This window comes from Rhinatrema bivittatum, chromosome 2 (assembly GCF_901001135.1).
Source record: "Rhinatrema bivittatum chromosome 2, aRhiBiv1.1, whole genome shotgun sequence".
NCBI classification, from domain to species: domain Eukaryota; kingdom Metazoa; phylum Chordata; class Amphibia; order Gymnophiona; family Rhinatrematidae; genus Rhinatrema; species Rhinatrema bivittatum.
Window position 1 is genome coordinate 11,401,962 of NC_042616.1, and position 23,638 is coordinate 11,425,599.

Here is a 23,638-nt window from a genome sequence, read left to right on the forward strand (position 1 = left end):
CAAAACGAGCCTTTCAAGGAGCACGTATAAGTCATCATCAATTTTATCTAGCGCAATACTTATTCAATTGTGTCCAACAGCTGAAGACGGAACACAACCTGGTCGGAGTCACGCCCCTCCAAGATATAGAAGAGGCCATACGCCATCTGCTACGTACGGTATACGAAAATTTTGATACGACTTCCAGAGTATCGGCAAGTGCCTTGGCAGCACGTCAGCTGGCATGGTTAAAAGCTAGTTCCATACGTGAAGATGTTCACACCAAACTCACCAACTTACCGTGTCGAGGTGACAACCTCTTCGGAGACAAACTACAAGACACAGTAGCACAACTTAAAGAACAATCGGTGGCGGTACAATCTCTTACTACACCTTCAACGTATAGTACTAATAGACGATACTTCCCCCAATACCGTCGACCTACGTTCCAACGTCGACCATACCGACCATATACCTCTTATCGACCACAACCTTATCAACCACCAGCCAGACAACAAAATACTCAAAACCAGTCTCGACGGGGACGTCCACGTCCACAACGACAACAACAACAACAGCAAACTACGCAATCCAAACCAGTGCAATCTTTTTAGTGATACCCCCGCCACTACCACAAAAAGTCATTGCGGGAGGTATTTCCTCTCACCTACATCAATGGGAGGCCATAACGACAGACCAATGGGTCCTTCACATCGTACAATATGGATATCAAATCCCCTTTCACCTACTACCCACCCTACCACATCCACCACCAAAGAATCATCATCCCCACACGATTCAAATGGAAATGGAATTGACACTGTTATTACAGCAACAAGCAATTCAACCTCTTCCCAAAGGGTCATGGAATTCGGGTTTTTACTCCCCGTACTTCCTCATTCCGAAAAAGTCCGGGGATCTACGTCCAATTTTAGATCTACGGGAACTCAACAAATTCGTAGTAAACGAAAAATTCAAAATGATATCTCTCAAATCAATCTTACCCTTAATACACCACAAAGCCTGGATGTGCAGCATAGATCTAAAGGATGCATACACCCACATTCCAATGCACCCCTCTTCATGGCAATACCTCTCGTTTCGAGCCAACAACAATCACTTCCAATACAAAGTACTACCGTTCGGACTCTCGACGGCTCCCAGAGTTTTCACCAAATGCATGGCAGTGGTAGTGGCACATCTCCGTCAACAAGGGATCATGATTTTTCCATACCTGGACGACTGGCTATTGGTAGCAACAGATCCCACCACACTTCGTCAAAATCTTACGGACACCATTCATTGCCTGAACACGCTAGGACTTCAAGTCAATTACCAAAAGTCTCAATTACAACCAACACAGATCCTACAATTCATCGGAGTTATATTGGACACCACCAAACACAGAGTATTCCTTCCACAAGACAGGAGACTGACCATGAGACAGATATTTCTCCATTTGCGAACGCTTCATACAACATCAGCCCGCCAAATCTTAGTCGCGTTGGGTCACATGGCGGCTTCCATTTACACGGTCAACAACACCCGTCTACACATGCGCATACTTCAATGGCATCTACGACGACAATGGACACAACATTCACAACCTCTCTCTTGGAGGGTAACTCTTACGCCACCCATGATCACTCAACTCGATTGGTGGCTCCAGAATCACACCTTGACCAACGGAGCACCGTTTACAGTACTACCCCACAATGCCGTAGTCACCACGGACGCCTCCAAGAAAGGATGGGGAGCACATTTCAATCATCTCCAGACACAAGGCCTCTGGTCGACCATAGAAAGGACTTTTCAAATCAACCTTCTGGAACTCAGAGCGATTCGTTACGCACTACGGACATTTCTTCCGTATTTACATGGCCACAGAGTAATGATTTATACGGACAATCAGGTTGCAATGTTTTATATCAACAAACAGGGGGGAACAGGATCCTGGCCCCTATGCAACGAAGCCATAAAGATCTGGAATTGGGCATGCCAGCACTCCATATACCTACAAGCAACCTACATTCCGGGCATAGCGAACACTCGAGCAGACAAGCTGAGCCGGGTGTTTCATCCCCACGAATGGTCACTGAATCAAGACGTAGCAGACTCGATCTTTGCAACGTGGGGATACCCGTCCATCGACCTATTTGCAACCGAACACAATCGCAAAGTGGACAGGTTCTGTTCAGTATGGCCCAGTCAGCTACGACAAACACAAGATGCATTTCTCCTTCCTTGGACGGAACCGCTGATGTACGCGTTTCCCCCAATACCCTTGATCACACGTACGCTACAAAAGTGCATGTTAGATGCGACTCAAATGATTCTCATTGCACCGGCCTGGCCACGGCAACATTGGTACACACATCTACTCCAACTGTCCATCGAACAACCAATCCGTCTACCACATCGGGTGGACCTACTTTCTCAGGAACAAGGTTCCCTGCTACACCCTCTACACTCCTCTCTTCATCTCACGGCATGGAGACTGAACGGATCCTCCTTACCGAACAAGGTGTCTCCTTATCTGTACAGGAAGTAATCCTGGCAGCCAGGAAACCATCTACAAGACGTAATTACCAATTTAAATGGAAACGTTATGCAATCTGGTGTACAACGGAACGTTTAGACCCCCTATCTTGTTCCCCATCCAGACTACTGGATTACCTCCACACGTTATATGTAGCAGGACTTGCAACCGCGTCAGTACGCGTTCATCTCAGCGCGATAGCGGCCAGACATAGACCTTATAAAGGTCAATCAATTTCTCTACATCCAATGATATCCAAATTCTTGAAAGGGCTCAATCACTTGCGACCACCAGTCGTCAAACCTCCAATTCAATGGGACTTAAACATGGTTCTCAATCAACTGATGAAGCCACCCTTTGAACCCATACATACCGCTCACCCGAAATACCTGACATGGAAAACGGTGTTTCTAGTAGCCATTACCTCAGCACGGAGGGTGAGTGAATTACAAGCCCTGGTACATTATTCGCCATATCTTCAATTTCACCCACAAAAGGTGACACTTCGACCTCATCCATCCTTTCTACCAAAGGTAGTAACTCCATTTCATCTTAATCAGTCTATAGACCTACCAACGTTCTATCCAGAACCTCATGCTTCTGAACACGAAAAACTTCTACACACTTTAGACTGCAAAAGGACTTTGGCAATCTACACCTTAAGAACCCAATCGCCATCTCGTCCCTCGCAACTATTTCTTTCCTATAACCCAACCACACCAGAAAAACCGGTTGCGAAACGAACCATAGCCAGTTGGATAGCTCAATGTATCCAATTTTGTCATACCAAACAGAACATCACTTTGCACGTTCGACCAAAAGCTCACCAAACACGACAGGTGGCAACCTCTCTGGCATATCTCACACAGGTCCCTCTTCTGGACATATGTAAAGCAGCAACATGGGCATCTCTACATACCTTTGCAGCCCATTACTGTCTTCATCAACAAGCCACAAATGATGCACAAGTGGGTCAATCGGTCCTACAGTCATCACTTTCACTAAAACCAGGGTCGACAGCCACTTAGTCACGCCATGCTACGAGACAGAATCACAAATTCAGCGTGACAGAGAGCTGTGGACTCCCATGACAGCAGGGCTAATTCAGCCTGCTATCGACGGGAAAGAGCAAGTTTGCTTACCGTAAACGGTGTTTCCGTAGATAGCAGGATGAATTAGCCATGCTGACCCACCCACCTCCCTGGCTATCGACCGATCTACACGATCACGCTTGCTATATCACAGACTGAGGAGAACTGTTAATCCGGCGCGGGAACCCACGCGCAGCCTCAGAGCAAAGCTCTGACATGGCTTAGGAAGCTCCGCCTCCCGGGCCTGACGGACAGTCCCATGACAGTATGGCTAATTCATCCTGCTATCTACGGAAACACCGTTTACGGTAAGCAAACTTGCTCTTCTCTGCAGCGTTTCCGGGTCTCAGCACTGCTTCCTGCCACAGGAAGCACCGCCCCCTTCCAACAGGAAGTGACATCAGCAGCCATAGAAAAGCGGAATTGAAAGCGCCAGGCGCCGGAGGTAAGGAGCAGGCAGGATCGACTCTGCGAAACGTAGCTCTGCCCCGCGGATGGTGGTGAAAGGACGCGCTTTGTTGCAATGTAAATAAACCCGGCTCCCTCGCTGAGAAGCAAAACGGGTCAGGCTGCTCCCGACCGAGTGCAGGGAGAGGAGAGGAGAGGAGAGGGGCGGGGGTTACCTTGCACCGCAATGTGCGCTCTAACCTGCTGGTCGTCACCCCCCCCCAGCCAATCAGAGCCTGGCCTACGCGCCTTCTGGCCTCCGTCCTCCAATCCGCTGCCTGTCCTTTGTCATGAAGGGGCGGGGCGTGCAGGCGCTGCGCCCTCGAGCGACTTTTTTCCCGCCGTCCCAGCCCTGCTTCTTCCCTTCCCGGCGGGGACCCGGCGCGTGGCCTCGTCTTCCCGCCTCTGCCGGTGCCTTCCCCACTCTCTCTCTCTCTCCCTCCCTCCCTATCGTCACCAGGGGCGGCCCTTCCCCTGCCGAGACTCTTCCTCCGTCCCATGGCCGGCCCTCTTCTCTGGCAGCCAGAGGCGGACCATTCAGCTCGGGAAAGAAGACTTTTTTTGTAAAGAAAGGGAAACAAATCATCGTACCTTGCTGCTTAGCCAGTTGGAATTACCTGGTGTTTAAACAAAAAATGTATTGTTCCCTCCTCTCTGCCCAGCATCCCCTCTTTTCCCCTCCCCCTGCCCAGCACCCCCAGCCGTGACCCCGTTCTCCCACTTCCCTGCCCAGTGTCGCCCTGCTTTCCTGAGAACTGGTGCTGGGCCCCAGGCAGACCCAGGGGTCATGGGGGAGGGTCCCTGGGTCAGCTGCTGCCTAGGGACTAAGGAGGGCTCATGCCATTGCATTGCTTACGAGCAGTGCTGGCACCAGTGCCCACCCCTTCTAAAGAAAGGGAAAAGCCATCTTAGCTTGCTGCTTAGCCAGTTGGAATTACATGGTGTTAAACAAAAACGTATTGTCCCCTCCCTCCCTCCTCTCTGCCCAGCATCCCCTCTATTCCCCTCCCCCTGCCCAGCACCCCCAGCCATGAACCTGTTCTCCCACTTTCCTGCCCAGTGTTGCCCTGCTTTTCTGAGAACTGCTGCTGGGCCCCGGGCAGACCCAGGGATCATGGCCGGTCATGGGGGGGGTCCCCCTGGCTGCCATGACTGGCCAACTCAGTCAGCTGCTGCCTAGAGACTAAGGAGGGCTCATGCCATTACAGTGCTGGCCCCAGCATGGGCGTCCAGTGCTCACCCCTTCTAACAGGCCTGGCCCACTCTCTTTTCCCCCTTCCCTGCCTGGCATCCCTCTTGAGAGTGTGTGCGAGGAAGGAAGCATGCATATTTGTGAGTGGCAGAGAGGAAGGGTGTGAGAGTGTATATAAAAGAGAGGAGAGACCCACATGCTGCCTCCAATAATCCACAACAATCTCAGGGTGACTGGAAATCAGAAGGTCTCGGGTATGGACAGCAGGGGATTTGTCATCGGTACTTTGTAAACCGTTGTGATGGTGAAACCGAACCACGGTATATAAAACTCAATAAAATAAATACATTTTAAAAAATCCTTATGTTTTAATTACTGGGTGTCAGGCGATGTGTCAGCTGTTTGAAATATTGTATGGATGTTGGGGGAAATTTAAATACTTTTTTTTTAAATTTATACTTTTTAAATTTTACATCAAATATAATGATACAAAACAAAGAAGTACAACAAACTAACATAGCAGTCCTCTAAGATATACATCCTGCTTCATGGAGGTAAAGAAAATCTTATCAAGCCACATTACAAGGAGAAGCCTACCAGCAAGAAAAATATTAGAATATTTAATCTCCCACCTTATTGTGGATCATTAGGATTTATCAGCAATAAATGTAAAGTGTGAGGGGTCCAAAAAATGAACTAATTCCCCCTAAATGTTACCAGACCCTTAATAGGGGAATTTCAGGAAAAATGTTGCTCCCATAGAAAGTACTTGCTTGTGTCTATAGAGACATCAGGAAAAATCCAAAACTTTTTGGCCACAGAATAACGAATTCTTATATTTAAAATATTGTCGGAATACCTAATCTCTATCAATCTCAGAAGAAAAAGATACTACCAACGTATCCCCAGATGTGATAACATCCTCCTTGAAGGAACTGGGAGAAATCAGGGCTTGATACAGGGCAAATACATCGGAAGCTCCCTGATCAGTGCCTGGAATTCTCAACAGATTAGGAATATAGCAATTAATCCAAGGAAACAGGTAGAAATTGTAATACCTCTGTAATATAACATTTGAAAAACTCATTCCCAGAGAGCAATCTAGACCTAGTAAAATTCAAAATTCTTAAATTCCTAAATCTAATTCGATTTTCCACCATCTCCGAATGATAAGATATATTCAAATTATCATTAACCATTGCTGTTTATACATTTTGTGAAGACTTAATTGACATTTGACATGCTTGTATGGTTTCACCAAGAGGATAATTGAGACTCTACAACTCCCATTTTAGAGTTTAAGTCCAACAATTTTGCAGCTGATCCCTCTGAAAAAGAACACAGATCATTAACCATCTTCACTAGAGAATTATCAATTCTATTAACTACCTTCCAAATGTCTTTTAGAGTGACCTCTTCTGGTTCTCCATCATGTGAAGCCCCAGAAGCCGAAAGAAGACAAGGGGCCACAGGAGTAGGACCTTGCAATACACTTGTAGGTAGAATCCTGGTAGAGTTCAGAGGTATGTATATAACTGCTTATGCTGGAAACCTGAAAGACACTGAACTGTTGGACTTTGCACACTGAGCATGATAAAGGATGACAAGCTGGCACAAGGAAAGTTGCACGTATACAGAAACCTGAGCTGAAAACTGGCAACCTGTGATTGGAGGAATGTTTATTTATTTATTTAAAATCTTTTCTATACCGTCGCTAAGTCATATACCATTGCAACGGTTTACATGTAGGCCCATAAATTAACGTAAGTGAGGGCGTACAATAGTGCATTCTAACAGGTGCCGCTAAAGGTTCGGTTACAATATATCATTAAAGACAATTGTTTAGTGTAGTAGGTCATGACCAATTGTACCAGTAAGGTACTGTTCACGGGTAAAATTCACTATTCATAGTGTTACAATTATGTTTATAGTGATGTAGAGTTCGTGGACCATTCTACTGTACAATCCTAAGTGCTGTGTGCCAGCGTTCTTCTGCCTGTTTCTAAATATTTTCTATTCTCCCGTCTCTTTATAAAATGCTTGTTTGAAAAGCCATTTTCCTAGCATGTAGCAGATGGACTCAGGACCAATGGGTATAGTGTACTCCTGCTAGCAGTTGGAGACGGATCAGATTTCAATCTGACGTCAGCCCCTAGTACATATACCCCTGCAGGAAGTGCAGCTCTTCAGTATTTTCCATCTCCATAGCAGTTAGGGACTATCTGCATGCTCTCACAGCATTTGAACCAAATTCAAAGAAGAAAACCAAAATTTAAAGGAGAAACCTACCTGAAGACGAGCCCCGCTCTCCTGCGATGATACCCTCCCCCAGTTGAGATTCCCGAGATGATTTCCGTGGTCCCTTGGAGGTGAGCCTCAGTCCGGCGGCCGAATCGCAGCGAGGACCTAGCCCCAGATCCTCAGGCGCAGCTGAGAGGCAGCGGGTGCACCTTTGAGTGTGGTGGTGAAGGTATTTGCCCTCTCCCCCCGCAGACAGAGACCGCCCGGGACGAAACCGGGAAGCGCCGAAGACAAGGTAAGGTAGAAATCTTCTGCTTGAATTCGGTCTCTGAGGATCGAGGAGGAGCACAGGTCACCGGCCGGGACCAGTGCCACCAGGTTGATCCGCCTTAGAAGGGCCTGGCCCCGGCTATTTCCAAGGGTCTACCCACGTGGAGACCCTCCGAGGGGGTTGCCATATTGCCCGCGTGCTCGCCGTCGCCATCTTGGCCCTATTCGCTGCGCTGTTCGCCGTTTGGCCCGAGCGCACAAATCCGAGCTAGGCGCACAAAGCACATGTGCCAATAGACTTACACGCACATAATCCCTGTGCGCATAAGTTGCACGCACAAGGGCCGGACTCACAAGAATACGTGCGCCCTGCATGCCTACCGAGCTGTGCGCATATCGACGGCTGGACGCACAGCTGCGTGCACAACTCTGACGCACATCTTAGGTGCACCAGAGCGCATAAGAGTTTACGCGCTGACAACCATGGCACCACCAGAATCAGGGCTCAAGGCCTCTGCCCAGCATGTCACATCAGAGCCGCACAAAGCGAGGAGGCCGACACCCTGTGCACCCAATGTGAGGAGGCCCTGGGAGATCGAGTTCAGGGCCAGTCCCACCCAGGGCTGAGTACTAGCTCCTCAGGGGGCACCCCGGACCTAGCAGATCCCAGGGGGACCCCCAGGGAACCAGCGCCCCTCAGCTTGGATCCAGCGTCGATCTCATGAGTGGAGTTCTTCAAAGGGATTCTCGCCTTTGTTCAAATGCAAACTGAACCTCTGGCTGATCAGCCACATGCTCCACCGGAGGACCCTCATGCCCCAGGCCCTTCAAGACCTAGGCACAGGCTTCCACTACCCAGAAGCCCCACCTATGGGGTCACTGACATCTCTGAGGAGGAAGCCGGGCCCCTAGAAGAGGGGGAGCTCCCCCCGGGGACAGAGCCTCACCGAGCCATGAGACGCTTCTTCACAAAGGACGAGCTCCCGGACCTGGTCACCCAATGCCTGACGAAGCTCGCTATCCCGGGCCCAGGTACTTCGGGGGAACCTAAACCGAACCCCCTGCTGGAGGGTCTTCGCCAGACTTCTCGCCATTTCCCCCTGTTAACAAGCGGCACAACAGCTGATTAACTTGGAATGGAATGCTCCGGAGTCCACATTCAAAGGGGGACGGGCTTTGGCAGCCCTGTACCCCCTGGACCCGGCAACCAAAGATCTTCTTGCATGCCCAAGAGTTGATGACATGGTCTGCGCGGTCTCTAAGCGCACCACTATCCCAGTAGAGGGAGGAGCAGCGCTCAAGGATGCTCATGTAACCGGCGTCTGGAATCCATCCTCAAACAGTCATTTGACGTAGCCGCTATGTCTCTACAAATTGTGTCCTGCTGCACCGTGGTGATACATGCCTGCTTATCCCAAACCAGGAACAACACCCCGGTAGAAGTCATGGAACCAGCAGTATCATTCCTCGCGGATGCTGCCTCCGACCTAGTGCGCACAGCGGCCAGAGGAGTGTCATCTGCAGTGGCGGCCAGGAGGCAACTCTGGCTCTGAAGCTGGTTGGCTGACGCATCTTCCAAAACGTGCCTCACAAGAATGCCCTTCAAAGGATCCCTCCTGTTCGGCAGCAAACTAGAGAAACTGGCTGACAAATGGGGCGAGTCCCCATTGCCGCGCCTGCCGGAGGATAAGACGAAGAGAAGCCAGCGACCCTTCCCCAGGTCCTCCAGGGGCAGAAGTTCACAGTGCTTCAATCCTTACAGGAGCAACTATCGAGCGCCACGCCCTACAGGCAGGAACCAGTCCTTTCGGAACAAGCACAGCAAGAGGGGGATCCAGCTCGGGTAGAGGCCCCAGCCAAACCCCACAATGAGATTCAGCCGACCCGTCCAAGGGAAGAAGACATAGGGGGCAGACTAGCCCTATTCTACCGCAGATGGGTTGCGATAACTTCGGACAAGTGGATCCTAGCCATCATTTGGGAGGGGTACTACCTGGATTTTCTACGAACCCCTCCAGACATGTTCGTGGAGTCCCCCTGCCTCGACCTCTTCAAGAGGGCGGCAGTGGAAGCTACACTGTCCAGACTACTGGCTCTCGAGGCCATAACCCCAGTGCCTCCACAAGAAATAAATACTGGACATTATTCGATTAATTTTATCGTCCCCAAGAAAGAGGGAACATTCAGGCCCATCCTGGACCTCGTCGGTCAACCGCCACCTGAGGATTCCCCGCTTCCGCATGGAAACCCTACGATCCGTAATAAGGGCGATACAGCTGGGAGAGTTTCTCACATCCCTGGATCTTTCGGAGGCCTACCTACACATTCCAATTCATCAGGAACACCAGCGCTACCTACGCTTCAAAGTCCTGGACCACCACTACCAGTTCCGGGCACTACCCTTCGGGTTAGCCACAGCACCCCGGATGTTCACCAAGATAATAGTAGTGGTGGCAGCAACACTGAGGAAGGAAGGAATCCTCGTTCACCCTTACCTAGACAATTGGCTGATCAGGGCAAAGTCACCGGAGGAAAGCCACCAAGCAACCAGGAGAGTCATAAATCTACTGGAGAGCCTAGGATGGGTGGTCAACACAAACAAAAGTTTCCTACAGCCCTCACAGTCGTTGGAATACCTAGGAGTCCGATTCGACACCAAAGAAGACAAGGTCAGCCTGACCCCCACAAGGAGATCAAAACTGTGGAACTGGTTGCAAACCTTGTGAACGATCCTCATTCCACAGCATGGGATTACCTGCAAGTCCTCGGGCTGATGGCATCCACACTGGAAGTTGTGCCATGGGCGCGAGCCCACATGAGGCCCCTACAGCGCTCACTTCTATCACGGTGGAGCTCATGGTCCCAGAACTACACCGTACGTCTGTCACTCCCGGGCAGAGTCCGGACCCAGCTTCAGTGGTGGCTGCAGGCCAGCCACATGAGCCGGGGATCAAGACTATCCTCCCCAACCTGGACCCTACTCACCACAGATGTCAGTCTACGAGGATGGGGAGCACACTGCGAGGGGTTAACCGCCCAAGGGCAGTGGAACGCAGAAGAGGCGGAATGGAACATCAATCGCCTAGAAGCACGGGCAGTCGGACTAGCCTGTCTGCAGTTCGCTCACAGACTTCGAGACAAAGCGGTCAGAGTAATGTCGGACAATGCCACAACAGTGGCCTACATCAACCGACAGGGGGGAACCAGAAGCCAACAGTTGTCCCTAGAAATAGACCCTCTGATGGCGTGGGCGGAAGCAAATCTCCAGGAGATCTCCGTTGTCCACATCGCCGGGAAAGACAACATCACGGCGGCTATCTCAGCAGGGAAAGTCTAGACCTAGGAGAATGGAGGCTGTCATCCGCAGCCTTCCAAATGATAGTGAATCGGTGGGGGACACCGGACATGGACCTTCTGGCAAACAGATCCAATGCCCAAGTTCCCAGGTACTTCAGCCGCAGGCGGGAACCGCAGTCCCAAGGGATCAATGCCCTGGTACAGACTGGCCGCCGTGGCCCTTATTGGGCGCAATCATTCACAAGATACAGCTACACAGGGGGCTAGTTCTTCTGGTGGCTCCGGATTGGCCAAGAAGACCCTGGTACGCAGACATGAGAAGACTACTGGCAGGGAACCCCCTATCCCTGCCTCCACACAGGGACCTGCTACAACAAGGTCCGATCCTCCACGAGAACCCAGCTCAATTCTCTCTTACGGTCTGGCCATTGAGAGAGCCTGCCTGAGAGAGAGCGGATACTCGGGGGCTGTAATCAACACCCTCCTCCAAGCACGCAAGTTCTCCACATTAACGTACATAAGGATTTGGAGAGTATTTGAAGCCTGGTGCGAAGACCACAACATCAAGCCACACTCATTTAAAGTTCCCGTGATCCTGGAATTCTTACAGAAGGGACTGTCCCTCAACTCCATCAAGGTACAGGTGGCCGCATTGTCATGCTGCGGCTCCAAGAGCGAGGGCGACAGCATAGCTTCTCACCCAGACGTGTCACGCTTCCTGAAAGGAATCAAACACATTTGCCCACCACTAAAGTGGCCGGTATCTCTGTGGAATCTCAATCTCGTTTTGGATTTCCTAGCGGGAACCGCCTTCAGACCCCTCCGAGGCCTGTCCCTCTGCCTGTTAACCTTAAAGACGGTGTTTTTGCTGGCAGTTTGTTCAGCCCGCTGCATCTCGGAGCTACAAGCACTGTCCTGCCCTGAGCCATTCCTCAGGCTCACCCCAGGATCCATCCAACTACGCACGGTTCCCTCCTTCCTCCCCAAAGTGGTCTCGCACTTCCACCTTAACCAGACCATCTCGCTACCAATGGTGAATTGCTTGAAGAATTCGGAAGAAGCCCGTAGTCTACGCCACCTCAACATCGGCAGACTCCGATCCAGATACCTGGAAATGTCCAAACCCGTACGAAAAACGGACCACCTTTTCGTCCTTCACAGCGGGAAGCGACAAGGAGAAGCGGCCTCGCGAGCAACAATAGCCCACTGGATCAAGGAAGTCATCAAGGCGGCCTATGTAGAAGCAGGCAAGCCTCCGCCTCTACAGGTCAAGGCCCATTCTACCAGAGCCCAGGCAGTATCCTGGGCAGAAACCAGAATGCTGTCACCCGCCGAGATCTGCAGGGCGGCGACATGGTCCTCCATACCTTCTCCAGATTTTACCGTCTGGATGTTCAGGCTCGGGAGGACACTGCATTTGCAAGGGCAGTACTAAGTGGGTCACTGGCAGCCTCTCACCCAGTAGGGGAGTAGCTTTTGTACATCCCATTGGTCCTGAGTCCATCTGCTACACACTAGGAAATGGATAAATTACTTACCTGATAATTTCATTTTCCTTAGTGTAGACAGATGGACTCAGCATCCCACCCTTAGCTGCCGTTATACATGGTTTTTCAATGAATCAAGGGTAAGCCATGTTTTCATTTACCTAGGGCATCCACCCTGCCGGGTGTTGACGCTTTCCGGTTGAGTACACTGGCGGTCTCCAGCTATAGTCAATCAACCAGTTCAAGTTACTCAAGTTTTAACATTTAACCAAGTTATGACGTTATTCAAGTTAATCAAATTATAAAGTTAATCAATTACTCAGTCACACATATATCCACAATGCTTTTCGAGGAGAATACTGAAGAGCTGCACTTCCTGCAGGGGTATATGTACTAGGGGCTGACATCAGATTGAAATCTGATCCATCTCAAACTGCTATCAGGAGTACACTATACCCATTGGTCCTGAGTCCATCTGTCTACACTAAGGAAAACGAAATTATCAGGTAAATAATTTCTCCAGTTGAAATCAGCCAAGGCTGAAAAACAAAGAGATTGTAAAAATAAATTACATATAAGTGAAGGCTATGTGGAGGTAGAACTGAGTAGATTTTGGGACTTCCCCTGTTTGCTAGCAAAGCCCGCTACTCCCCAGAAACTCTGTGCTTGCCATTCTTGCTCTAATAAAGAATTTGTTTCACAGATATTTTTGGGTTGGTATTGAATGAGCGCGTACGGAACATTTTGGTGCCCCCAACATGATCCCGAAATAAGGGTAAGATAGCGCTACCCAGACCCCCGTGATAGGGGTAAGTACTAGTGTATATGCTACGTATATTTCTGGTTTGTGTTTAGCTAGTATTTTAAGTTTCTTTTGCCTGTTGCTGTGTTTTATTTTATTTTTTTTATTTTTGCTGTTATTATGAAACACTTTAAGAAAGATAGGGGTGAGTCCACTGCGGAGCAGGACTCCACTGTCCCAGTACAACAAGTTATCACCTACCAGAAGCCAAATGAGAAATTGATTTGTAAAGTTCATGACAAATGGGTTAAGTGGGCGGACGCGGATGCCTTCTTAGCCTGGCCGGCTGGAGGGTCATTCCAGACATCCCACTTAATACAGATGTTACAGTTTATACGGAATAAGTATAAAACTAAGGATAAGAGCTTAGCCAGTCATATACAGGTACACAGCTGGTTTATTTTGACCAAAACATATTTAGAAAGTCAGAATAAGTTGCCTGTGGATGTTAAAATTGAGTCTAATGTGGAAAATGAACTTCCACCATGTTATGCTAGCGGTTTGACTTTAGAACCACGGAAGGACATCCTTCAGCCTCAGAGCATTAAGGTTTTGCAGCCAGGTTCCGGCTTTCAGTCATTACCGCCTACTTCTGTAGCTCCTGATCCACCTATTACGGCAGTTGGATATAAATCTTTATATCCAGATGTTTCTCAGGTTGGCAAGGACGGAGTTAAAGGCACTCCTTGTCCTGCCGAGTGCCCTCCCCGACCCTCGAGTGTTTCAGGAGCCCGCATAGAGGGGGGTGAGGAACGGGCGTGGTTTGATATCGCAGGCCGAGTGGAATGTAGACCTGTGGAACCAGACTGTGGGTTAGACGAGCAGGTTAAGGGGATGAAAAACTTTAATGTAAAGCATGGTCAAGAGAGATCCCGTCACAGTATCAATATGCCTACTAAAGAAGATTGGGATAAGATAAAGGAAGATCAAATTGCTGCACAAAGGATTCAGTTGAGTGATGCATTGGAGCTTCAGCAGTTAGAACATCAGGGAGAAGTGCTGGAACATCATTTAAAGTCACCGATGAATACTCCCATAACGCAGATGCATCTTCCTGCAGCGCCTGTTGCCTCTGGCGCTGTACCCAAAATATCCAAATCTAAGCCATCGAAAACACATTCTATGGAGCTGCGGGATAGGACAGCACCTGCCGCAGTTCCTCTCTTGCAGGATTCTGAAAAGGATTTCATAGGAGTTACGTGTGCCCAGAGAGAGCCCCTCCTTCCCCGTGATTATGTTGCTAGGGAAGAATCATCGAGCTTTTATGTTGTGCCCTGGGTTACTCATCTGAATGTGTGGACTTCCCAGTTGCCCCCCCAGATGTCCACGTACCCGTTAGAAGGTGATTTGACACATGAAGGAATGAATGCTGCCCGTAGTGCTATCCGGGGCACGCCCAGTCCTGACTGGTCGCATAAGTTGCAATCATATATGCATACGGGATTGACTGTTTGGGAAAAATATGAGGGTAAATATCCATCCAATGGTCCTCTTGGTGTGTCAGAATCTGGAAAAGCTTTATCTATTTTGATAAAACAAACGTCTCCGGTACAGCCACCTATGAATGTATATTCCCCGTGGTCTTTTGCTGATTTGCAGACATTGCTAGACAAGTTGCCCAGTATTTTGCGAGGTGCAGGGCCATGGATAAGTGAATTTGAGAAACATACGAGCAGCTATCAATTGGCGGTGGGAGATTTAAAGGCAGTTTTGGCACAGACCCCTGGGATGAAGCCCACGCTTGTGTGGACAACCGCTGGGAGGGCGAGAGTTATAGATTCTAACTTATATGATGGGGAGGGGTTTAACCAGCACCGAGCTGCCCTGTGGCAGAGCCTGCGCCAGTTATATCCACAGCAGTGTGACTTCACCCGTTTAACAGCGGCACGCTGGAATCCAAAGTTTAAAACGTTTGATGAGCATTTGCATGGGTTTCAAACTATTTATCAGCAGGAGATGGGGGAGCCGTTCAGCTCTCCTAATCAGCTGCCAATGTTTAGCTATATGTTTGTGCAATCATTACCAGAGAAAATGCGGACCCCTCTTTTAAACGTGGTAGGTTTGGAGAGCATGGATTGGCCCGCTATGAACAGCCATTTCTTCCATTATTTGCAGAAGTACGAAGAAGAGGTTGCAAAACCAGGAGATGAGTTAGTTAGATTGCAAGCTAAATTATGTTCTTTGCAAATTGCAAACAATGGGGTTTCACGGTCTCCTGCCACGGTGGCTAACCAAGGTTTACCGGAGGGAAGGAATTTGCATGATTTGCAACATGCGATGTACGTTAATGCCCCTTTGCCAGGGAACGATATCCCACGGTCGTTCCAGCGAGGAAGGGGCGGACCGCCCCGGGGCCGGGGTTATGACCGTAGAAGGGATGATAGATCATGGGACTACGCCCCTGATTGTCCATCTCCACAGAGGCGTAAACCACAGCTGCAATGTTGGCAGTGTGGTAACTTTGGTCATTTAGCAAGAGAATGTAAGGAAAGAGACGTGAATCATATTTCCAGAAGGGGCAATTCATTTGGTAGATTTCATGAAAGTCCCCAATGTCAGCCGGGTGCAATTGTCGCTTTGAGTTCGGTCCAAATTGGTTTATCAGATTCCCAAGTTACACTGTCCATTAATAGTCAACCGGTGTCTTTTCTGGTAGATATGGGGGCTGCGTATTCGGTTTTGCAAAAGCTTCCCCTTACTGTTAAATTGACACAAAAGACCTCTGCTATTACGGGTTTCTCTGGAGTAACTACCAATATGCCTTTTACTCAGGAATGTCAAATTCGGTGGTGTGATCAAACGCAGCAAGGAGATTTTATATATGCCCCACATTGCCCTGTAAATCTATTAGGTCGTGATTTACTAACAAAGTTTCAAGTGCAGTTGCAGTGCGGCGTGTTTGAAGAAGGACCCTCGTCTTCCCTCCTGGTAGGAATAGCAGCAGCAGCGCAAAGCGCCCGGGATCAAATGTTAAGTCAGTTACCCCCGTCCCTTTGGTCCTCTGCAGATTTAGGGGAAGTTGGGTTGAGTAAAACAGCTGCGGCTCATTGCATTCGCTTGAAACAGAAGGGTACGGGCCCGATGCAGGAGCAGTATCGTCTTCCTCCTGAGGCCCGCCCGTATATTCAAAAGGAGATCGATATGTTAATAAAAGAAGGCGTATTGGAAAACTCCATTTCCCCCTTTAACAGCCCATTATGTCCAGTTAAAAAAAAAGATGGGCGTTGGCGCATGGTACAGGATCTACGAGCCTTAAACGATTTAACGATTCCGGTGTTTCCCAATGTAGCGAATCCGGTCACGCTATTACATACTACTCCGATTTATGATTATAAAACCACGATTGATTTAGCTCACGCTCTTTTTTGTATTCCCTTGCAGAGTGAGTCACGCCCCCTCACTGCGTTTCGATTTGGCTCCCAAGCGTACCAATGGACTCGCTTACCCCAAGGGTATCGTGATAGCTCTACACTCCTTAGTACCCAGATAGGTCGGGATCTGGCTGAATTTGAGAGACAATTGCCTGATTCAGTAACTTTGCTCCAGTATGTAGATGATATATTGTTGACAGCTCAAACGGAGACCCTAGCGTTACAATATACACACCAGCTATTGCAGTTACTGTTTGATTATGGTTATAAAGTGAATCGTAAAAAGTTAAAGATTGCACAACGTACAGTAACTTTTTTAGGGAACCAATTGAGTCCTAACTCACGAATGATTAGTAGTGATATTGTAAAAGCTTTGGTAAACAAGCAGGTCCCAGAAACACTTACAGCAGTCCGTTCAGTATTGGGTCTTCTGAACTTCTGCCGTTTGTGGATACCAGGCTTTAGTCAACGAGCACTTTTTTTATATGATCATTGTAAAGGTCCTGGGAAGTCTCCGGTTTCCCTGACTTTAGATGAACGACAGCAGTTGCATCAATTAATTGTTGACGCGTGCACAGTCCCATTGCATTTATACGATCACACGATGCCCATTGAATTGTGGGTCACCCACGGGACTGATACATGGGCAGCCGTGGGCTTGCAATCAGGTCAAACAGTCATGTTTTTGTCAGGCATATTTTCCCGGGTTGAGAAAGGCATGACTTCATGTGAGCGAGATATAGTGGCAGCGGCTGTTGCCAGGGAGAAAACTCAGCATCAGATTCCTTATGCAGATGTTGTTTTACATTCCTCTCACGATATTGCCTTTTTGTTAAATTCTTCCCAGTTAATGTTGACAGACTCGAGAATAGGAAAATATAAGGCCCTTTTAGTATCTTCTAATACCACTTTAAAACCATGGGGAAAGAAAGTGCCTCCTCAGGTTGTTGTGTTACAGGATATATTGAAGGCAGGGATAGCGAAGGATCATGTGTGCACTACAGCAGAAATGAAAGATGAGCTAATTATTTTATCGACCCCGATACCAGAAGGTTCTCATTGGTTTGTTGGTGCAGGGGGAGGTCTAGGCACTGGAACAGGGTTTGGCGCAGTACGCTTGGACTATGAGCAGGATCATGTGATACAAAGGGAATCCTTTAAATTGCCTAACGAATGGTCAGCACAAGAGGCAGAGTTATGTGCTGTTTCTTGGGCATGTACCAATCATTATATGTCAGTAGACAATCCGGATGCCCTGAAACCTGCTCTAACTGTATACACAGATTCTCATTATGTATATGCTTCAATTCATCATTGTCGCAAGAAATGGAAAAGGAGAGGGATGTTGTCTAGCACAGGGACTTCCCTAGCTTCCTTGTCTATGTGGGAGCGGTTGTTTACTGTATTGGCAGAATACTCTGAGGCTCAGATTCCAGTAAGCATAGTATGGGTTAAAGCACATCAACCTCCTGATGCCTCATGGCAAGCCCTTGGTAATTACTTGGCAGACCAGGCAGCGGGGACTGCTGCTGGCACTAATGTTTTAGTTACAGCAAGGGCACAGGCCAGTCAGCAGGACTGGATGCAAGATCAGAATGAAGGGAGTTTTACAGAAGCTCCTCCCGATGTAGGAGACAGCTGGCCGGAGGAGGAAGACTTCATTCACAGAAGAAGTCCAGTACAAATTATATATGATTTACAACAGCAGTATACGCAGGATGAAAGACAAATGTGGGAAATGGCAGGAGCCATTCTTCAACCTTTTCCTCAGGATGATTGTTTACTTTATATTCATCCTTCTGGTAAGCCATGTCTACCTATAGCTGCTATGCATAAATTATTACCCTATTTGCATTTACCTGCACACGCGCCTGCTACACAGTTAAGTCAACAATTACAAGAAAAGTGGTGGGCCCCACAATTATCTCGTGTGTGTCATAGTTATGTACAAGCTTGTACGGTATGTCAGACTGCGATACCGTGTAGAGGAGTTAAGGTACAATCGGGGACCATTCCAAAGCCTATGGGGCCTGGTCTTGAGTGGCATTGTGATTTCACAGATATGGGTGAGAGAGTTTGTCGATATCGATATTTACTTGTTTGTGTAGATGCCTACTCTCAGTGGGTTGAGGCCTTTCCTTGCAAGAAAGAGACAGTTGCACAAATGGCAAAAGCCTTATGCACTGAGATTATTCCCCGATTTGGATTTCCAACAACTATAGTAACTGATAATAGTTCGCATTTCGCCAATAATTTAATGACATCCCTGATACAAAATCTGCAATGCCACCACCGACGAGTTTCAATGTACCGCCCCACCAGCAATGGGCTGGTGGAGCGCTGTAATGGACTTTTACAAAATAGACTTCGTGTACTTATGATGGAGCTCAAGACAAGTTGGTTAAATTGTTTACCATGGGCCTTGATGTATTTACGTCAGGCTCCGTCTTCTAAGCATAATTTGTCTCCTCACCAAATTAGTACCGGACGTCCTGTGCCCTGGAAGTCATTGACAGACATTGTTACTCCTGATCGATTCCCTGTTTATTGGGCAAATGTTTTATCTGCTTTGAAATATATTTCTTCTGTTCTAACAGCTCCTAAATCCCCACTTAAGGAGAAGGGGAAGACTACTATCAAGATTGGCGATTTGGTCTGGCGCACACATTTTACACACAAGACTTGGAAAGACCCGGTGTATCTGGGTCCTTTTCAAGTTGAAGCCGTTACACCTACTGCCGTACGTTTGAAGGGAGAGATGGTGTGGACTCATACTAGAGACATACGTCAGTAGTATTATTTGGACAAGACCGAGAAGAGAGAAAAACTATCCATTTATTATTCAGATATCTGATATAAGCATCACGATGTGGATGATAACTAGTAGTTTTGTTTGGGGCATTTCAAGGTGTGAATGTTTCCTATGAGAGGTGTTGGTGCAACATATATGAATAATATATGGGTTCAAACAGTCCAGGAATTGACCAAAGCTTTACCTGAGAATATTTCAGATTGTATTATTTGTACTCCTTTCCAATTGCTATGAATCATTTGCCAGCTGTTGCCTCGCCTGTAAGATTATGCCAGATTATAGGATTTAATGCGTGCGGTCATGCAAATGTGTCATTGGACCTCTTGGCAGGTAAATTATGGTCCCAATATGTAGGGAGAACGAAATTCCCACCATTGTCGGCTAGTTTGCCACCTAGAGGATACCTCTGTACCAACAATCATACAGAGCCTAATCCTATTTCATGTAATTATACATATTTTAGAACTAATAATTCATGGGTGGTAACTAAAGGTACAGTTCTGCCTAGACCCCCAATTTCTGACTGTATGAATATGGTCAGTACAAGGAAACCTAAGAAGACTGATTTCCTGGACACTAACAGCAAGTGCAAATGGCAGAACAAGCACCCCAGCAACAAAGCACGTACACACATAAAATTTACTAATTGGACAAGGGATAAGGGGCGGGTAAACGCAGACACCTGTTGATTGGCTGAAGTTAAATCCTTATAAAGCTGTGCACTAGCAATAGATCTCTGAGTGGGTTTGAGCTTACACCACCTGCTTTGTAATGCTTGCTACTCCTAAAGAAACCACGCCTTTCTTTATAATAAACTTCACTGTTTGACTTTTAAAGATGGTCTTTATTGGTCTTTCTAGTCCAAGGATTTTTACATATGGTGCCGTGACTCGGATCCCGGGAAGCCCTGATCAAGCCTCCACAGGACATCCGTTTCCGGTATTGGGCATGCGGCGGCTGCCCAACGCTACCGACGGGTGCCAGGCGCTTCGGGCGTGACTGTTGTCAGTAAGCAGCACCCAGGAGTGGTGCAAACAGGGCCGTGACACGTCCTGGCACCCGTATGACGGGTCCATGACAGGTTCTGGAGCCTGAGTTCTTTTTTTGGCCTCGTCCGAGACGTCTGAGCAGGTAAGGCCCTGGGTCCCTTTCTTATAAAAGGGGTCTCAACTATTGTTGTTGTTATATTTGTATGTTTCTGCGTAGATTTTTCTATCAGAGTAGATTTCTCAGTCTCTGCCTCATTTGCATTTTCTAAGCTTATTCAGTTTTCTAGATTTCGCTCGCATCAGGCCCCCACCTTTTCGGAGGCGGGTCTCTGTGAAGTGCCACTTGTCTGCATGGCTCAGAGGTTTGCTAGCTCAGTGAGATATCCAGCGGTTTCATATTTCATGACAGGCTGCTGGGAGCTGGAGTCTTACCTTGGCCCCCACAGTTGGAATTCTTTTGTGTCGGGCAGAGAGAGGGTGCTGGGGTGATTCCCACCCCCTTCACTTTCGTTTTAGTTTTCACAACTGTGTAGTTAGTTTCCAGGCGCCTTTCTCTAAGACAGAGTTCTGAGAAATTCATTTTCTTGCTGTTTATCTAGTGGCATTTTTTGTTCCCTGCGCTGCGTCATGCTTGTGAAAAAAAAATGTTTATTTAAAGCTACTGTCATTTAATAATTGGATTTGATTTACTATTAGAAGAGGATGTATTGTTTCTCCTTGTTTCAGAGTTCCCAAGGTGTTAATTACTAGTGTTAAAGTTTACAACTCGAGTACAACTCGAGTACAACTTGAGTAGCAGTGCAGAAGGGGGGATCAGCTGAGTGGGAATGCAGAGAGACGGACAGAGAGTCAGAGGAAAAAAGAGAGACTCTATTTTAATGAATTGATCAGTTTAGTTTAGAAACAGATTGGCAAGGAATTAGAAGATATTAAGAAGAAGAATAGCCTTGAGTTAGCAAGAATATTTAGTTTCGTTTACAGTGAAAAGAAAAACTGGCACACTTAGGGGCGGATTTTAAAAGGCGCGCGAATAGCCTACTTTTGTTTGCGCTCCAGGCGCAAACAAAAGTACGCTGGATTTTAGTAGATACGCGCGGAGCCGCGCATATCTGCTAAAAACCTGGATCGGCGCGCGCAAGGCTATCGATTTTGTATAGCCGGCACGCGCCGAGCCGCGCAGCCTACCCCCGTTCCCTCCAAGGCCGCTCCGAAATCGGAGCGGCCTTGGAGGGAATCCTCTAACGCCCTCCCCTCACCTTCCCCTCCCTTCTTCTACCTAACCCACCCGCCCGGCCCTGTCTACACCCCCCCCCTTACCTTTCTCCGGGGATTTACGCCTCCCGGAGGGAGAAGTAAATCCCCGCGCGCGAGCGGGCCTCCTGCGCGCCGGGCCGCGACCTGGGGGCGGGTACGGAGGGCATGGCCACGCCCCCGGACCGCCCCGGGCCGTAGCCACGCCCCCGTACCCGCCCCCAAAACGCTGCCGACACGCCCCCGAAATGCCGCGACGACCGGGCCCTCCCCCCGACATGCCCCCCTCGGAGAACCCCGGGACTTACGCGAGTCCCGGGGCTCTGCGCGCGCCGGGAGGCCTATGTAAAATAGGCTTCCCGGCGAGCAGGGCTCTGAAAATCCGCCCCTTAAAGTACATCCCTAAGCCTTTTCTTGCAAATTTATAATTGCCCTTATGTAAAAGTTATATGTCAAAATTAACAATGATTTGTCATTTCACAGAGGAGAGAGACTTCCCCAGAAGCGAAAGAGTTATCTGAGTAACAAAAGATTCTGTTGCAGGAGTGTATTCCAGAAGAGAAAAGAAAAAATCTGCAGCTGAGCATTAATGAGTATAGCGCCTCCTAGAGGCACAGCAATATAAAATAAAGAAGGTAGCTTTATGACTGCAATTTGCTGAATTAATATCAGAATGATTAGTTTCAATTGAGCTGTAATTTCTCTAACCTTTATGTTGCCAGATTTTATATTTGTTCCAGGTTAATAGCAGATGAAACGTTTGAAGATTGTTGGAGATTACATTTTCTTCTTTTTTCCCAGTTTTTCATTTTTACACAGATCTATTTTTGATTTTTACTTTTGTTTTATTCTAGATCGATCTAGCCACTACTTAAATATTGTTTTTCAAACACTTTTTTGGCCTAATTTATTTTTGATCAGCGGTTTGAGCTCAAAAGAAAACATATGTGTTACTTGTTGTTTGTTTTCTGTGTTGTGTGTCTTTACACCTGAAGAGTGAATGAAGTTGTGTGTCAAAGTTTAATGTTCTGTGTAATGACTGATGGAATCTTCTCACTGATTAATCTGAATTTGTTTTGCTCTTATGTTAGATTCTGATCAAGTAACATACCTAGTGCTGAATTGAAAGGCTGTGCTTCAATGTCACTGAAGTGCACTAAGCCGAGAGAACTGTTTGCCCCGCATGCATCATTGAATTCAAAGATTATCCCATCCTTATAACTGCATCCTTTGCCATGGAATTGGACTGTGAACTGTTTTCAAAGAAAGCCATCGTACACCTTTCATCATACATTTCATCATTTTATTTTCTTTTGTGTGTGTATTGCTTTGTGTTTTGCTCAGATGCTGTTTGGACCTATTTGCAAATGCCATTATTTAGACAGAATTAATGCAGTTTTTCCAAGTTTTGTAGCATTTTCTAGTCTAACTTCCACTACTTATATGCATTTCTTCGCTGAATCAGCTAAATGATTATGTAATATGTCTTTTTTTACCTTTGTCTATGAAAGCTGCTTTGATCACATTACTCAAATACCATATCCCACTGTTTGCCCTCTTAGAGTGAGATATGTCTGAGTGTGGATCAAATGTTTTCTTGAATTCCTTATTCTTTGAGTATCTGTCTTTTTCTCTGGATCTTCTTTTTTCTTATAGCGTCTTTTACTTCCCTAAATGTTTCTAATTGTTATGTTTGTGGGGGAACCAATATGGGAGATAATTGGCCTTGGGAAGCAAAAGAATGGGATTGGAAAGCACCCTATAATGTTTCTAGTATTCAATTACCACCCAGATATGGGAAAGCACAGTGGATATTGGCCCACTCCATTGTTGCAACATGGTACATCCATAGACCTTACACAGTATTGCA

The 23,638-nt window shown here is 47.6% G+C and overlaps 1 protein-coding gene across 4 annotated transcripts; it reads left to right on the forward strand.

Moving 5' to 3' along the window:
* Nucleotides 1-4,002: 4,002 nt before the first annotated feature.
* On the forward strand, nucleotides 4,003-21,635 carry LOC115083536. 4 transcript variants are annotated; one of them, XR_003854352.1, is made up of 4 exons: nucleotides 4,003-4,054; nucleotides 6,656-6,771; nucleotides 13,247-13,352; nucleotides 19,314-20,364. XR_003854352.1 is itself a non-coding variant. In XM_029587419.1 (4 exons), the coding sequence occupies exons 3-4, from the start codon at nucleotides 13,466-13,468 to the stop codon at nucleotides 20,437-20,439; spliced, it is 6,042 nt and encodes a 2,013-aa protein (XP_029443279.1). In that variant the 5' UTR covers nucleotides 4,003-4,054; nucleotides 6,656-6,771; nucleotides 13,247-13,465; the 3' UTR covers nucleotides 20,440-21,635. The 4 variants fall into 4 exon arrangements, 3 of the variants coding, with proteins under 3 accessions (XP_029443279.1, XP_029443277.1, XP_029443278.1); XM_029587419.1 differs by adding an exon at nucleotides 20,389-21,635 and having other exon boundaries at nucleotides 13,247-19,456; XM_029587417.1 differs by having other exon boundaries at nucleotides 13,247-20,364.
* The last annotated feature ends 2,003 nt before the right edge of the window (nucleotides 21,636-23,638 follow it).

Excerpts from the sequence above, each read along its gene's own strand:
- LOC115083536 (XM_029587417.1), top strand. The coding sequence starts at position 13,466 with ATGAAACACTTTAAGAAAGATAGGGGTGAGTCCACTGCGGAGCAGGAC.